This window comes from Blastomyces gilchristii (assembly GCF_000003855.2).
Source record: "Blastomyces gilchristii SLH14081 genomic scaffold supercont1.3, whole genome shotgun sequence".
NCBI lineage: Eukaryota > Fungi > Ascomycota > Eurotiomycetes > Onygenales > Ajellomycetaceae > Blastomyces > Blastomyces gilchristii.
The window spans coordinates 3,397,442-3,414,084 of NW_003101680.1; the positions used below are offsets into that span (position 1 = coordinate 3,397,442).

General features: G+C 30.5%; 1 protein-coding gene and 1 pseudogene across 2 annotated transcripts; one reads left to right on the forward strand and one right to left on the reverse strand.

Moving 5' to 3' along the window:
• The first annotated feature begins 3,652 nt into the window (after positions 1-3,652).
• Positions 3,653-3,741, forward strand: BDBG_16546 (annotated as a pseudogene). The gene has a single exon. The product of its transcript is annotated as a tRNA-OTHER (tRNA).
• Positions 3,742-10,414: 6,673 nt separating this feature from the next.
• BDBG_16547 (uncharacterized protein) lies at positions 10,415-10,972 on the reverse strand (the record flags this gene model as incomplete). Its single annotated transcript, XM_031724481.1, has 2 exons — positions 10,415-10,573; positions 10,943-10,972. The coding sequence occupies 2 exons, from the start codon at positions 10,970-10,972 to the stop codon at positions 10,415-10,417; spliced, it is 189 nt and encodes a 62-aa protein (XP_031577020.1).
• Positions 10,973-16,643: the final 5,671 nt, after the last annotated feature.

Consider the following 16,643-nt stretch of genomic DNA (forward strand, 5'->3'; position numbering starts at 1 on the left):
GTTGAGAATAAGAATCTCATATTGAATTGATTTAGATCATTCTTCTCTTTCAATCTGACTCTGAGACTATTGTATAATGCACAGTGCATTATAATATACTCAGAATTCTCATTTGCATTGCAGAATGAGCATTCTATTAAATCAAATCTATCATCAAATCTTTGTATATAAGATTTGAAATAGCCATGTCCTAGTTTCAGCTGTATTATAGATGAGAATATTTTCTTTTTACATTTAATTGAACAAGATTTTCACTTAGGTTTTGTTTCAAATCTTGAATAATGTATACTCTTCTTTTGTTTCTGCCAGCTTTCATTTCACTTATCTAAATAAAATTCTTTTATTTTTCTCTTTATAAAAGACTAGAACATAATTTTTTGAATAGATCTGCTTAATTCTGAACTCTTTTTTGCAGCTGAATCAGCCAATTCATTGTCATAAATATTCATATGAGCAGGAACTCAGTGCAGATGAATTATCAGCTTTGATGTTCTTCTCTTTTGAATTTTCAAAACAGAGTTTAAGATCAGTTCAAGATTCATTTGATCATTATAAATCTGACTATTTCTAAGTCTTTTTAAAGCAGCTTGACTATCAGAGAATATTCATACCTCTTTCAAACTATTTTCTCTTTTATGAGATTTTATTTCAATGAGTTTGAAAGCTTTCACTATTGTAAATAGTTCAGCATCAAAGACTTCAGATTCACTGAATGAAGTTGTAGTAATTATAGCAGAGAGATAACTCTTCAGTAATCTTCAATATAATCTGTTAATAATTATTTCATAGTTTATCTCAATATTTATATTGAGTTTTTCATAAATTTCATAGTCTGAAATCAGATGTGAAGAATGAAGTAATTATTTATTATAATTGAAAAAGAGTATTCTGTGTTAAATTATAAATAACATAGACTTTGTAATTTATAGTGATTTCTTGAAGAGTTTATGAATCTTCAATAGAAGTAAAAGAAGTAAAAGAAGTGAATTCAGAAGATATAATAAAGATTTAAAAAAGATGATAATTTATTTTCAATAAAGATAATAACTGATCACTAATATATATAAGAAGAATTATTATAAGAGAAAATAATCTTCTTTCTTAGCTTAGTTATAATTTTAGTACTAACTCAGATTGAATATTATCAATGTATAAAAGTAAATAAACAATCTTGATTAATCTCTGTCATATTTCTTGAAATATATTAATATTATGAAAGAGAGTATTATCAAATTGCATTATCAGATAATATCATTAAAAATATATTAATATTATGAATATTAATATTGAAAAAATGTTGATACTTATACATTATAGTGATTTGTAAATCATGATTATTAAATATATATATATCTATTATTTCTGACATTGATTACAACTTGTATAATAATTTTTGAAAACTTAAAATTAATTTTAATTATTAATAATTATGAACTTATAACTAACTAATATAAAAAGAAAAAAACTTTTTCTACTTATTATCTTTCTTCTCTTTCTCATTCTTCTTATTATTCTTTATAATTCACTTCTTATTCTTATTCTTCTTCTTCTTCTTATTTAAGATAATAATCATCTCAAAATCTCTCTTTACTATCTTCTCAGAGAAGAGTTTCTGCTGCTCTTTCTCAGTTAAATTAATCTGTATCTCAAAATCCTGTATTTTCTGATCTGCTGTCTCAGATTTCATCTCAGTGATAAGTAGATTGATATACTCAGAGAGTAGAGCTGTCTTCTCAATATTCTGAATTATGAAGTGTATTCAAGATCTGAATAAGATCTCAATCCTCTTCTTCTCTGTCAGCTTCTACTAATCAATTAGAGAATAAAAGTGTTATTAAAAATCATTATCTCTTAATAAATAAAAACTTATCAGTTTTAACTTCTTTATCTTCTACTTTAACACTCTCTCAATCTTCTTCTGCTGTTACTTATTTATAGTAATACTCTTCTTCTCTCTCTCTCTCTTTATCTTAATCTTAAATTATTCTCAGAACTTCTTCTGATTTTATTACTACTGTATAAAACCTTTCACTATCTTCTTTTTTATTCTCTTATATACAGTGTCATCTGTATTATTTCTATACTTAGTTCAGTCTAAATTCATCAGAAGTGTTACTTAAAATTATTATTATTTTACTCTCTTACAGAGTCTCTTTGTAATTCAAAGGTTGCTTAAGTCAGTGTATGATTACAGACGTACGCCGGCTTCTTATATACTGTACGCTAACTTAATTGGTGGTCACTATGACCTCTTTACATTTGTAAGCAAGTTCAGAAGCAGCTGTGTTATTATCTGACAGTTGTACATTCTTTCAAATCATATTCTCTCTCATCAGATTCAGTCACACTTATATGATTATAACATCTGCTCTAACTTCATGTGAATTAGCATCTCACTAGTATTCACAATTGTGTGATCTATCTCTGATTCAGCTAGTATTCTGTATATACTCTCACAAAGAAACTTTCACTATATTACATCACTTATTCACCAACTTTTCTCATTCATCAATCATCTTCTTCATTATTGTCATTATCAAATATTATTATCTTATTGAAGATTTCTGTCTCTTCTTCTATTCAACATCTTCTATCTGTTATTTATCTATTACATTGTACATATTTCTGATGATAACTCCCTGTTCTCATAACAAGTATTCTTATAGTACTCATACTGAGCAGTTCATTAACAGTAAGTGTAACACATTCTGAAATGTGATCAGAACTTGTTTATCTTCTAACAATTATCAGAATATATTATCATGAATGATACATCTTCTTTATCTTCTTATATATCTCTGATCTTCTTTTCTTCAGCAGATATCTGATCATATTTTTCTAATCATGTTTTCTAATCATTTTACATGACTGCAGATACTGATATATTTATTTTAATTTATATAGAATCTTTACATATTGACAGATCTGCATTTATCAATGATTGTGATCTCAATGTTGAATTATTGATTAAGAACTTGAAGAATATGATAATAAAGAAATTGTCTGTATTATATATGACTGAGTCTTCTATGTTCTCTTCTGCCTCTTCTGTCACTTCTTTCTCTGCTACTTTCTTCTCTGTTTCTTTCTCTGTCACTTCTCTTCAATCTTCTACACTTGTCTCTGTGTCTGGTTCTTCCGCTTCTACTACTTCTATTCTTATGACTTCTACTCTCACTACTTCTGCTCTCTCTGATTCTGCCATCTCTGCTTTCATTATCAGCTCTCCTCATTTCAAGAAGATGTTATATAGACTTAATAAATCATATTTCTTAGTATGTATACTTCTGCTCTTCTTACTGACTTCTAAAATAATTTATTGTATAAAGATAATGTATAACACAACTATCTGAAGCTCAGTCACAGACACTGATTATTATATTCATTTTAAATATTTATAATAAGACAATTATTCATTTATATCAGAGAATCATCTCTCTTCTCAACAGTGTTGAGATTGTAAGTCTTTTTCTTTTTCATCTTTTCTTTCTAACACTGATTTTTCTGTTCTTAGAAAAAATTATTATGAATTTTATTATACATAAAGTTGTGATATTTACAGATATTAAGAAACTTTTTATAACTATAAAGTTTAATATTATGAGAATATCTGCTCTAATAAATTTCTTCAGAATAATAGATCTGTATCAGTGCCCCGGTGGCCGAATGGTCAATGCGGCCACCCGGTAGCGCCTTGGCGTGGGAAACCAAGGCGCGTGGGTTCGAAACCCGCAGGGGATACATTAAATCCGGAACTCAAGCACCTCAGGTTTCTAATAAATACAGAGGTGTACAAATCACTTCAATGAATCGCTCTATGTTCCTGGGCTGAGAAGTTATTATCGCATGTATCTAATTGTCACTTCTTTGTATTTTCCTATATTCTTGTTATCTTGGCGTGGTCTCAACACCTGTATTTCCTCCTGTATAATCAACACTTGACCTGTATTTAACATCACGCAAGGACTCATCATAAGCTCCGCTTGCATATGAGTATAATGGAAGAATAATAATAATAATAATAATAATAATAAGATCTGTATCAGTCTATTGTCTAATATCTGTTATTTAACTTCATAATGCAGATAAAAGATATCTGTGTTTTCAGAAATAGAAATACAGATATTATACTCTTTTACATCTACAGATATGAGACTTGTATGTCTTGTCTAAGATATTATTATAAGAATGAGTTATTCATATACTGTGTTCTGCTTTCTGCATTTCTCTGTGTCTCTCTCTCTCTTTCTAAGAAGTCTTGTGTGTGTTGTAATTGTATATACAATTCTAAGATCAGCAGGTGTTTATTCAGTAATTGTTATTTCTGCTTTTACAGTTTTATATACTGATAATAGTTCTTAGTTACTCTGATGTCAGAGGTTATTTTAATTAAAGATGATAACACTGCTAAGACTATCTCTTTCACTCTTAAGCTTCTTCTATCACTTTCTCTTTCTTCTCTGCAGAGAAGATTGTACACACACTGAGTTGTAAGTATTTAACTCTGAATGACTCTCATTATTATTCATTCAGTTCTGTATCTTCTTCTTCTTTCATTTCTTTCATCTCTGTTCTCTCTACTCTAACTTCTGATTCTGTGAGTTCTGTACTCTTCTTCAATTTTTCTACATGCATATATACACATTTCTATATTGATATTTCAGTCAATCTTGTGATAAATGATATTAATGTCATATACAGAGTGATAGAGAAATCAGAGACATGTACAGTATTGTTATAAGAGTAACTTACAGCTCTCAAATCTCTTACAGATCTTGAGTTTTGAGATTTTCTTTATTTTTAACATTTTTCTTTTTGAATGATGTGGTGTTGAAAATAGATTAAACATGTGACATATGAAAATGAATAAAATGTATGATAATATTTGTCTTTTACAGCTGATTCTTACAGTTAATAATTAATTTATTATCTCTTAAGTCATTCTCTTTTCTTTTCTTATGCTTTTTCTTTGTCTGCTAGTCACTACTCTTAGACAATCTCTATATGATACAGCGTTCAGTAACTAGATTTGACAGCTTTCATCTTTTATAATTCTGTCTTATGCATTATACTGTCTCTCTTCACCTGCTCAGATCACTACAGTGAATAGCTTATTAAAACTAATCTCACTCAATCTCTGAGCATCTTCAGAAGTTGAGATGACTTTATCTCACATGTCTGCAGATGTTTCAGATGCTTCATTCTCTGTTATCTTTATAATTGAACTGATGTAAACAGTTGAATTTAACTCTGAATTTCTTTTTCTTCTGTAATCTGATTCACATGCAAGTCTGCTGTTTTAAGACTGCTCTTTATCACATTGCACTCACTGTCTGCAGTGTATTATTATATAACTGGCTACAGTCTTATTACATACTAAAGTGTGATATTCATCTGATTTCTTCATTTCTACTCATTCTTTTCTTATAATTGTGAAAAGATTGAAATAAGTGAGATCATCTGTCGGAATGAGTGTCACGGATGAATATGTTGAAGATATATAAATCTTATGTGTATCAAGATCTGCTTGTTATATTATCTGTACACTATCTAATATATCTATTTCATACAAAAGATAGAGCTATTTATAGTAAAATATATGTGTGAGCCAAGAGAGCTAGTATAAGTGAGTATTAGATGAGTGTTGTAGTAAGCTGATAATGATGAGAAATATTGTAGTAATATGATATTGATGATGTTCAGTAGTGTATAATCTCTTTTTTCTGACACATCTTCTTCAGTGAATGTAACTTGTAAATGAAAGTGTAAATGAAGCTGTAATAAAAAGAGTGTAGATGAATCTATAGAGATTATATCAAGATAGATTATTTATTTTACTTACATCTCAATGATATCTGATATATCAACTAGGTCTAGCATCTTGATGAATTCTGTATGTTTCTGATATGACAGAGTCTTAGTGAGGTCATTCACTGGCATCTGAGCTGTAGGCACTCAATCAACTGTAATATCGCCAGATTGAACATGTTCTCAGAGCCAGCTTTCATATATATCAACATGGCAGAGCTTTGTGATTATAGAGAGGTCTTTCTTCATAAGAATGTCATTAGTTTGACAGTTATCACATTGAATACAGATCTTATAGCCAGATTCAAATTGAATATATTGAAAGAATCTATTTCATCAGATAGACTTCTTACTAGCTTATAAGATAGTAACAAGCTCAGCTTCTGTGATAGATGTAGTTATGATTATCTATCTATTTGATTTTCAATCAATGATCTCACTGAATAGTTTGAAGATATATTCTTATATAGAGTGATAATTCAGATTATCTGCAAAAGAGACATCACTGATGACTTTAATAATATCAGATTTGAGATCAAGTTGTAGAGGTCTGTCAATATTACTATTATATTGAATAGCAAGATTCTTCATATTGTGTAGATAAGATATCATTCTATTCATCTCTGATGAGTGATGTTCTGATGAATTTGTCATGAATGTAGCTAGTTTACTCACTGCATATGTGATATCAGAGTGAGTCATCATCACTGAGTAGATGCAGAAACTGATATGTTGTTGATAATGATAGATTTTTACAGATATGACTGGCTCATTAAAAGGCTCTAATGAAGCATCAGTTAGTAAGGTATATGCCTTGCGGGTGTGTGTCAGATGATATGTATCAACTATCTTATCAATATAGACATTCTGACATAGCCAGAGCTTTAAGTTGAGATGATCATGTATTATTTACATGTTGAGAAATCATTTCAAATCTCTCATCTGTTGAATCTTGTAGGTGTTTTTAAGATCTTTGATTAGTTGATCTCTTTCTTTCAAATCTTCTTATTATGATAGAATGATGATATCATTCACATAGAAGAAGATAATTAATTAATTATTAGAGAAGAGACATTGATTCTCTGATATAGAGATGAAGTCTAGTGTTCTCAATGTTGAAGATAGTTCATTTAATCAGAGAAGAGATGATCTGTGTAATTCATATAGTGCTTATAGAAGTTTTAGCACATGATTTATACACTTTAAATTTTGCATTCTCTTCAACTTTCATTATTCATCAGGTAGTTTCATATATACTAGCTCATTAATATCACTATTAATGAAGACATTGATTTCATCTAGCTATTCTGCATCTAAATCAAATGCTGCTGTTAAAGCTAACAAGATTCAAAGATCTCTGACAGCTAGTGTGTGAGCTTTTATAGTGAGATCTGTGATTGATTGAAGATCTCTGTGTACACAGATATGAGCTTTGTATTTCAAAAGAAAATCTTCATCATTGAATTTATAGATGAATACTCATTGTAGAGAAATAACTGAAATATCTCTCTGTAATCTGCTAGTAATTTCATATGTATTCTGCAGAGATATACTATCTTATTCCTGCTTGACAGTGTTCTTAAATTCTTTGTAATGTGAGTGTTTTTCAATATCTGCTCAGTGATTCAGTGAATCTGACAGTTGAGATCTATGAATTCTTGAAGTCAGTATAAATGCTGTTGATGTAGCTGTATTATTGATAACAGTAAAAACAGTATTAGGAAATAAATTTTAAGACTTGTTGAAGTCTGTGTGTGAATATGAATGAGAGAATGCATCATTGATTATTCAATAAGAATTATCTTTAACATTTTCAACTGTGACAAGATGAACAGCTCTGTGTTTTCATATTCTGCAGTCTTCAATGATATTAGCTTCATCAAAATCAGCACTGATATCATGAGCTTTAGATGCAATGTTTCATGTTTGATTATCTATCACAGCTGAATGAGTATTAATATCAACATCAGAATCTGTTGACTCTGGCATTGAATTTGATATAGAAAGATGCTCATTATTTTCCTCCTCTATTTTTTCAGAGCTTTGAGCATTTTCTTCAGAGTGGAAAACATCAATATCTGCATCTATAATCTCTTTCAATTAATTGATAGAAGTTATCAATGATTCTTGAACTTTTATATGTAGAAGCTTCACCTTCTTAGATACCTAATCTCTTAGTTGTCTTTTGATGTAGAGGTCTTCTGAGTTGAATTTTCTATTCTCATCAAACATCACATCTCTTGCTCTTATCACTCATTCTAAGTATGAAATTCAAATTTAATAGATGTTTGTAGAATTATATTCAACTAGATATTTAATATATGCTCAGAGATCTAGCTTCTGAGAGCAGTTTCTATTAAGAACTTTATTCAGTATCTTTGCATAGATGCAACATCTGTAGATTCAAAGATAAGCACAGAAGTGAGGTTTAATTTGTAGAAATTCTTTCAATACTTGTAGAGATGACTTTTAATCTAGAATTCTAGTAGAGATTCAATTTACTAGGTAGATGACAGTAAGTGTAATCTCAGGAAAAAGTGATTGTGACCGAAGAGATTCTATCTGTAGAGTTCTTGTCTTTGTTATTAATATTGCTTCTGCTCACTCTGCTGCATCATTTTACTCATGAATATACTCTGAAGAATACTCCATCTCTAGGTCTTTATTATTCACTCAATTTATAAAGTCATCTGCTTCCTTGACTGCAGTATTATTATCAATACAAATGATCTTTGTAGTACAGTTGAATTGATATTTAATTTAATTGATAGCTTGTTTAAGAGCTTTTCAGATTTCTGATTTTCAGATAGCTGTTATAGCTATATGAAAATGTAGATAATCACACATGAAATGTATAAGATAGTGCTCATCATTATAGCACTGTGTAGAGCCATGTGTGATATTCATGTATAGGCATTTGAATGATATTTGAGATCTAACATAAGAACATCTAGATATTTGATTTTTTGTATTAGATAGATGACAGAGTTTATAAAGCTCAGTGATAAGCTCATCTACAGCATCTTCTAGATTGATGATTTGAACACCAGTTGTATCATTTACAAGCTTTTAAATGACAATTTTTGATGAATGTTCTAATCTCTTATATCATGTAGACTGAGTAGCTATAGAGATCTTAGGTTTTTGAGAAGATTTTGTGTGTATTGACAGGTTGAAAGAATGATTTGTTAAAGTGTGTTTTGACAGATTAGAAGAAGAATTTGTAGAAGTTGAAGAATTTAAAGATATCATTTTTTCAGATATAGTGATGTTAGAAGTGTGTGATGTGATAGCTGCTGCAGCTTCAGTAGTTGATTTTTTCAAGATAGTTGAATAAACAGCTGTTTCACTATTATATTCTGTAACTAGCAACTCCTCAAATACTTCAATACATGTAAAGATTGTATTATCTGCGCATTTTCACAATCTGAAGTCTTTTTCATTATAATAGATACCTTCTATATGGAAACACGGTTTCCATGCGATGATATTTGTATGGAATTCAGTATATAAGCCGCGTTGATGAGATTGACATTGAACTGCTTTCTGCTTCATTTATCATGATAGTTCTAACAGTTTTATAATCTTCAACTTTAGTGCTGGAATCACCTGTATAGACTTCCGCATTCTCATTCGCAGATGTAAAGAATAGGAAATGTGGTCAATTATTACATATATGCTGTTCCGCGCCAGTATCAAAGATCTAGGAGTTTCAGAGATAGAAGCATAAATTTGAAGAGTTCATTGATATTTTTCAGATCTGCTGATTGATAGATTGATGATCAATAGATTGATAATTAATAGATTGATAATTAATAGATTGATGATCAATAGATTGAGAAACTGATTGCTGCAGAACTATTCCTTCTAGAACTACTTCATTGACATCTATCATATCTATATTCATGAATGATTCTCTAGATATCACACAATCAATACATCTCTTCAATTCTTGATTTTTAAGAGCTTGATCAATCTGAGTTCTCTTCTTCTCATTTTCCTTTCATTCAGATGGCTTTCTTAATGAATTGAGATAGTAGCACTGAGTGTATCAGTGACAGGCTTCACAGATGCAGTTTCTGAATGTTGCTGATAATGATTGCTGAGATCTTTGATTAAGAGTAGCAAAGTTCATAGGTTTATCTTCTTTAAGAATACTCATTTCTCTATATCATTTCTTGAAGTCCTTAACTAACTCTATCAAAGATATGACATCTTTATCACATCAGACATTCTTAGCCCATGCTTGTACATAATCTGTATCAATAGCTAGATTCACATTTAAGAAGTCTTTCTTCAAGTTGAACTGTTCAGCTATATCTGTCTCTTTGATATCATCTTCAATGAGTAATCAGTCATTTAATCACTTCTTTATATCTCTGTTTTTCAGTGCTTTGCAGAGATCATGGTATCAGGTTCTTACATCATCTTGATAGTCTGCAGTTGTGAGTGAGAGATAATCTCTTAATAAATAGATAATGTTCTTTACATCATCATTCTCACTGCATACATGTCATAGCTCTGTGGCATTCACTATTCTTCATATGACATCTCATATCTTTGTCATACCTTCATTCAATTTCTCATATTTCATATATTTGATTTTTCACACAGTGATCTTGATATCATATGCTATCTTAGCCTCTGCAGTGACTTCTTCTGAACACTCGGGTTTCAGAGATTCTTCTAGTTCAGAGAAGATATCAGATTTATCAAGATTGATGAAGTCTGATATCTTCTTGTTCTTTGCATATTCTAGCATATGCTTGTACCAAAGTTTTCAATCTTCAGAAACACTAAGATGTACAGTTGCACTAGACATTGTCTTGTCTGTCATATCAGTTATTTTGAATGAATTGAGGAATCAGTTCAAGTATTTGAGAATAGATATGATCAGAATTCAGAGTGTATAACAGTCAAGTATATCAGAACATATATGAGTGAGAATCTATTGTCTCAGTTCAAATGATAGTTATCAGTTTAAATAAGAATTGAAATTGTGAATCAGGTATAATGATTGAGTAGATCATATCATATATAAATGAGAATCAATCATCTCAGTTCAAATGATTATTGTCAAATTTGAATGAGAATTGAGATCAGTGTATTACACTTCTCTTCAGATGCTGCTTACCGGGCTCATAACTGTCAGAATGAGTGTCATGAATGAATATATTGAAGACATATGAATCTTATGTGTATCAAGATCTGCTTGTTATATTATTCATACACTATATAATATATATATTTCATACAAAAGATAGAGCTATTTATAGTAAAATATATATGCAAGTCAAGAGAGCTAGCATAAGTGAGTATTAGATAAGTGTTGTAGTAAGCTGATGATGATGAGAAATATTGTAGTAATATAATGTTGATGGCGTTCAGTAGTGTATAACCTCTTTTTCCTGACATTATCTAATTCATAAGTATCTATGATTTCTCTTACTTCACAAGACTTTTTAATTATAAGTCTCTTCTTTTTCAACACTGATAATAGTGCTGTAGATGATTATAATCTGCTCAGATCTTGCATCTTTATCTTTATAAGATGTGAATCATTTATTAAGTTGTATAAGATCTGTGTCTCTGATTCTTTCAATGTGTATGTTCTCAGAGAATGTGATTTGAGTATTTTATATCGCTTAAATCATCTAGATTGAAACTTCTTAGAACTCTCATTGCATACAAGAACTCATATTCTCATCTTGAGACTTAATTTCTTAACTAGTGAGTCTTATATTCTTTTCAATTGTATTGCTTAGTTCAGGAGTAACTCATTAGCTTTTGCATATATATGACTGATCTCTTTCAATCTTGATTTCATGTCTGCATCTGCTGCATTCACAACTGTTGTTTCTGCTGTGTCTGCAATCACTGTTCTCTCTTCCACCTTTTTCAGAGCATTCTTCAGAATGCGCGGATGCAATTCATACAACAGATAGAATGATGAATGCTTGAAGACTGCATGCTGCTAAATTCACATGACTAATAGTGCCTGATCAAGATATTCATCTCATAATTGTATCATGTGACGGGCTGCGCCCGATCAATCATATAGACTATTCCGTACACTCCATAGATTCCTACCGCCCCATTCCCAATCGCCGATCCTCGGCCGCCATGAACATGTATGTTCCGATCACCAATTCTCAGCTGCTATGAACATGTATGTTCTGATCACTGATCCTAGGCCGCTATGAACACATGTATATTCTTCCACCCTGAAGCTCCACTGCGTATGCCATCACATACATGTATAAATATTCACTTCAATCACTGATTCTTGTACTTTCTCTTTCTTTTTCTTCTTTAACATTTTTCTCTTTGTTATATAAGACCTATATATTATACTGATCTATTCAGTGTAGGCCTCTTACACTAGAAAAACATTCATTATCTTCTTATTAGAAATGATTATTCATCAAGAGATATTCAAACATGGAATAACATGTAAGAAAGAGAAACATAGTTAAGTGAACACTGAGTTCTCAGATAGAAGCTTGCTTATCAGTCACTCTGACCTTGCAATAAGATCTTATAAAGAGAATATCAGTAAAAGATCTGAGAGTTCTGACACTCAGATGTATAAAATATTCATATAATTACACTTCTTCAGATTTCACAGATATTACACATTCAGTAAACAATATAATTATATCTAATGATAATATGAGAGAATCTCTGAATATAAGTATAGACACAGTATCACAGTGACTTCAAGTATTGTTGAAACTACAACAATAATAAATAGCTGATATGCATGCAACTTAACAACATCAATATGAAGAGATTCAATAATTATCACAATAAGAAATTCATACAATTTCAATATCTACAGAATTGAATACAAAAGTGCTGAAAGAATACTTAAATACTCTTATATATTTTAATGCTTCTGATCTCACTCTCTACTCATCATGAAGAATGAAAATGCTTGTGAAACTGAGTGTAGATGAAGATGCTATCAGTTCACTAATTAATCAAGATTAATATATCAATAAACAATTGAAGAATTGTATGAAACAGAAGTTTCATTCATGAATGAAAGCATGTGAATCAGCATTGTGAATATCTGACAATATCATGAAATATCTTGATGTTCTGTTTCAAGACACTGCCATGCAACAGAAGATGTTAGATTGATTACAGAGTATCTGACAGAGAAACATTTCTCTTACAACATTCATCTCTGACTTTGACACCAAGATCTTAGAAGCAGGTGGTCAATCTTGAGAGAATTGAATGAAGATTAGCATGCTCAAGAAGACGTTACACTTCAGCCACTCATACACCCGCGCCGAAGAGAAGTAACAGCAATGATGCAGATGTCATGAACTGAATAGATTCAAATGCCTATGCATAAGCAAGAGTTTCTGCTGTTCAAACAGACTTCTGAGTTTCTGAGATCACTCTTGAAGAAGTCACTGATCAATGTCAACATGAAGTATACATCAACTGTAACTGATCAGAACACATTGCTTTCAACTGTTAATTAATCTATATACCTTCTCAATCAAGAGAAAGATCAGTGTCTTCTCATTCAAAGAATGAATCAGTGCCTGTCCACACTAACCATATTACAGTGAAGAAAGATTTGAAAGATAACTATGAGAATGTCTCAGTGAAACAGGGAAAAGATTAGCTTCTATTCAAATTTGCAAACAGAAGCTTGAAGAGGTCAGATGACAACAATTTGAAGAGAAAATGACAATGAATGTAATTCTTGTATCTACTATAATTAATAACATGTATAATATGAAAGTCATGATAGATAGCAGTCTATATTACTATGCAATGATTAAATTTTCAGTTGTGAGACATTATAATCTTCAGTGTATCTTCTTATTAAAATCTCAACTTCTTGCAGAATTCAATGATTCAAAAGATATTTGCATCTGTTATATAATGAAACTAAACATAGATATCAGAGAATATCAGTGTGAAGATATCTACATATGAAGTTAATAATCTTGATTATAATCTTATATTAGAACTTATCTGACTATCTGAACAAGGTATCTTATTAGAAACTTGAAACAGAAGTTTAATATTTTCTAACAATGATAGAGTTCATGAGAATGATATTCACAAGACTATGAATCTAACACAGATCTCTGTCAATATCTATGAAATGCTTAGAAAAAGAAGTTACTGAAAGAATTGCTGATAGCAGAATCATGTATCAATCTATTCTATCAGTCTGACTGATATTAAAAAGACTCTAGAAAAGTTATCTCATATTACAATAACAGATTCTCATATGAAACTCTCTTAATAATATTATGAATATCTAGATATCTTTTAACAAGACAATAATGCTACAAATCTATCTCTCTTATGAGGTTCAGAAGTGAATCACAGTATTAAGTTGAAAAAGAAGAATGACAAGAACTCTGAATCATTATAAGACTCTGTTTATAATATGTTCTGAGATGAACTTCTTCTTCTTTAAAAGACACTTGTGGCGGGCTGCGCCTGATCAATTATATAGACTATTCTGTTACACTCCATAGATTCTTCCGTTTCACTCTCGAACATGTATGCTCTGATTCTCGGCCATTCCCGATCACCGATCCTCAGCCGCCATGAATGTGTATGTTCCAATTGCCAATCCTCGGCTGCTACAAACGCGCGTATATTCTTCCGCCCCGAAGCTCCACCACATACATCACCACATACACATATAAATATTCACCTTGATTACTGATTCTTGCACTTTCTCTTTCTTTCCTTCTCTAATGTTTTTCTCTTTGTTATATAAGACCTATAATATTATATCAATTTATTCAGTGTAGGTCTCTTACACTAGAAAAATATTCATTGTCTTCTTATTAGAAATGATTATTCATGTATTATCTTCTCATTAGAAATGATTATTCATTGAGAGATATCTGAACACATAACAACATGTAAGAAAGAGAAACACAGTTAAGTGAACACTGAGTTCTCAGATAGAAGCTTACTCACCAGTTATTCTGACTCTGTAATCAGATCTTACAAAGAGAGTAAGATTTTATAAGAGAATGTCAGTGAAAGACCTGAGAGTTCTGACACTCAGATGTATGAGATATTCATACAATTACACATTCAATGATTGATATAACCATGTCTAATGATAATATAAAACCCTCGAATGCGAGTATAGATATGATGTCACAGTGGCTCTAAGTAATGTTGAAATTACAACAATAATAAATAGCTGATATGCATATAATATAACAACTTCAATATGAAGAGATTCAATAATTAACTCATGCAATTTCAACATCTACAGAATCAAATATAAAAGCACTGAAAGAATGCTTAGATACTTCTATATATTTCAATACTTTCAATCTCACTCTCTACTCATCATGAAGGATGGAAATGCTTGTGAAACTGAGTGTAGATGAGAATATCATCAGTTTATTAATCAATCAAGATTGATATATCAATGAATGATTGAAGAATCACATAAAACAGAAGTTTCATTCATGAATAGAAGCATGTGAATCAGCATTGTAAATGCCTGATAATATCATGAAACATCTTGATGTCCTGTTTTAAGACACTGCTATGCAATAGAAGATGTTAGATTGATTACAGAGTGTCTGATAGAGAAACATTTCTCTTACAATATTTATTCCTGACTTCAACATCAAGATCTTAGAAGCAGGTGATCAATCTTGAGAGAATTGAATGAAGATTAGCATGCTTAAGAAGATATTAACTTTTGAACTCTTACAGACTCTTATAAGTGTAAATAAAGACTCAACTTATGAAGGTTTCTACACACAGCTCCGGACATTGAATGATCATCTTATCAAGCTCAAGAGTATACAGAACAGTGGTAGAAGATATTACATCTCAGTCACTTATACACTTACACTGAAGAGGAGTAACAGCAATGATGCAGATATTATGAACTGAATAGATTCAAATGTCTATACATAAGCAAGAGTTTCTGCTGTTTAAACAGGCTTCTGAGTTTCTGAGATCACTTCTGAAGAAGTCACTTATTGATGTCAATGTGAAGTGTGCATCAACTGTAACTAATCAGAGCACATTGCTTTCAACTGTCAATTGATCTATGTGTCTTCATACTCAAGAGAAAGATCAGTGTCTTCTTATTTGAAAAATGAATCAGCATCTGTTCACATCAACCATGTTATATTAGAGAAAGATTCAGAAGATAACTATAAGAATGTCTCAGTGAAACAGAGAAAAGATTAACTTCTGTTCAAATTTATAAACAGAAGCTTGAAGAGGTCAGATAACAACAATTTGAAGAGAAAATGATAATGAATGTGATTCTTATATCTACTGTGATTAATAACATGTATAATATGAAAGTCATGATAGATAGTAATCTATGTTACTATGCAATGATAAAATCTTCAGTTATAAGATATTATAATCTTCAGTGTATCTTCTTATCAAAACTCTGACTTCTCACAGAATTTGATGATTCAAAAGATGTTTGCACTTATTATATAATGAAACTAAACATAGATGTCAGAGAACATCAGTGTGAAGATGTCTATGCATATAAAGTTGATAATCTTGATTATAATCTGATGTTAGAACTTGTCTGACTATCTGAATAAGACATCTTATTAAACACTTGAAACAGGAGTTTAATATTCTCTAATAATGATAGAATTCATAAAGATGATATTCACAAGACTATGAATCTGACACAGATCTCTGTCAACACTTATAAAATGCTCTGAAAAAGAAGTCATCAAAACTGCTGACAAAGTCACTGATAGCAGAATTATATATCAATCTATTTCATCAGTCTGACTGATATCAAGAAAGCTCTAGAAAAGTTATCTCATACTACAATAACA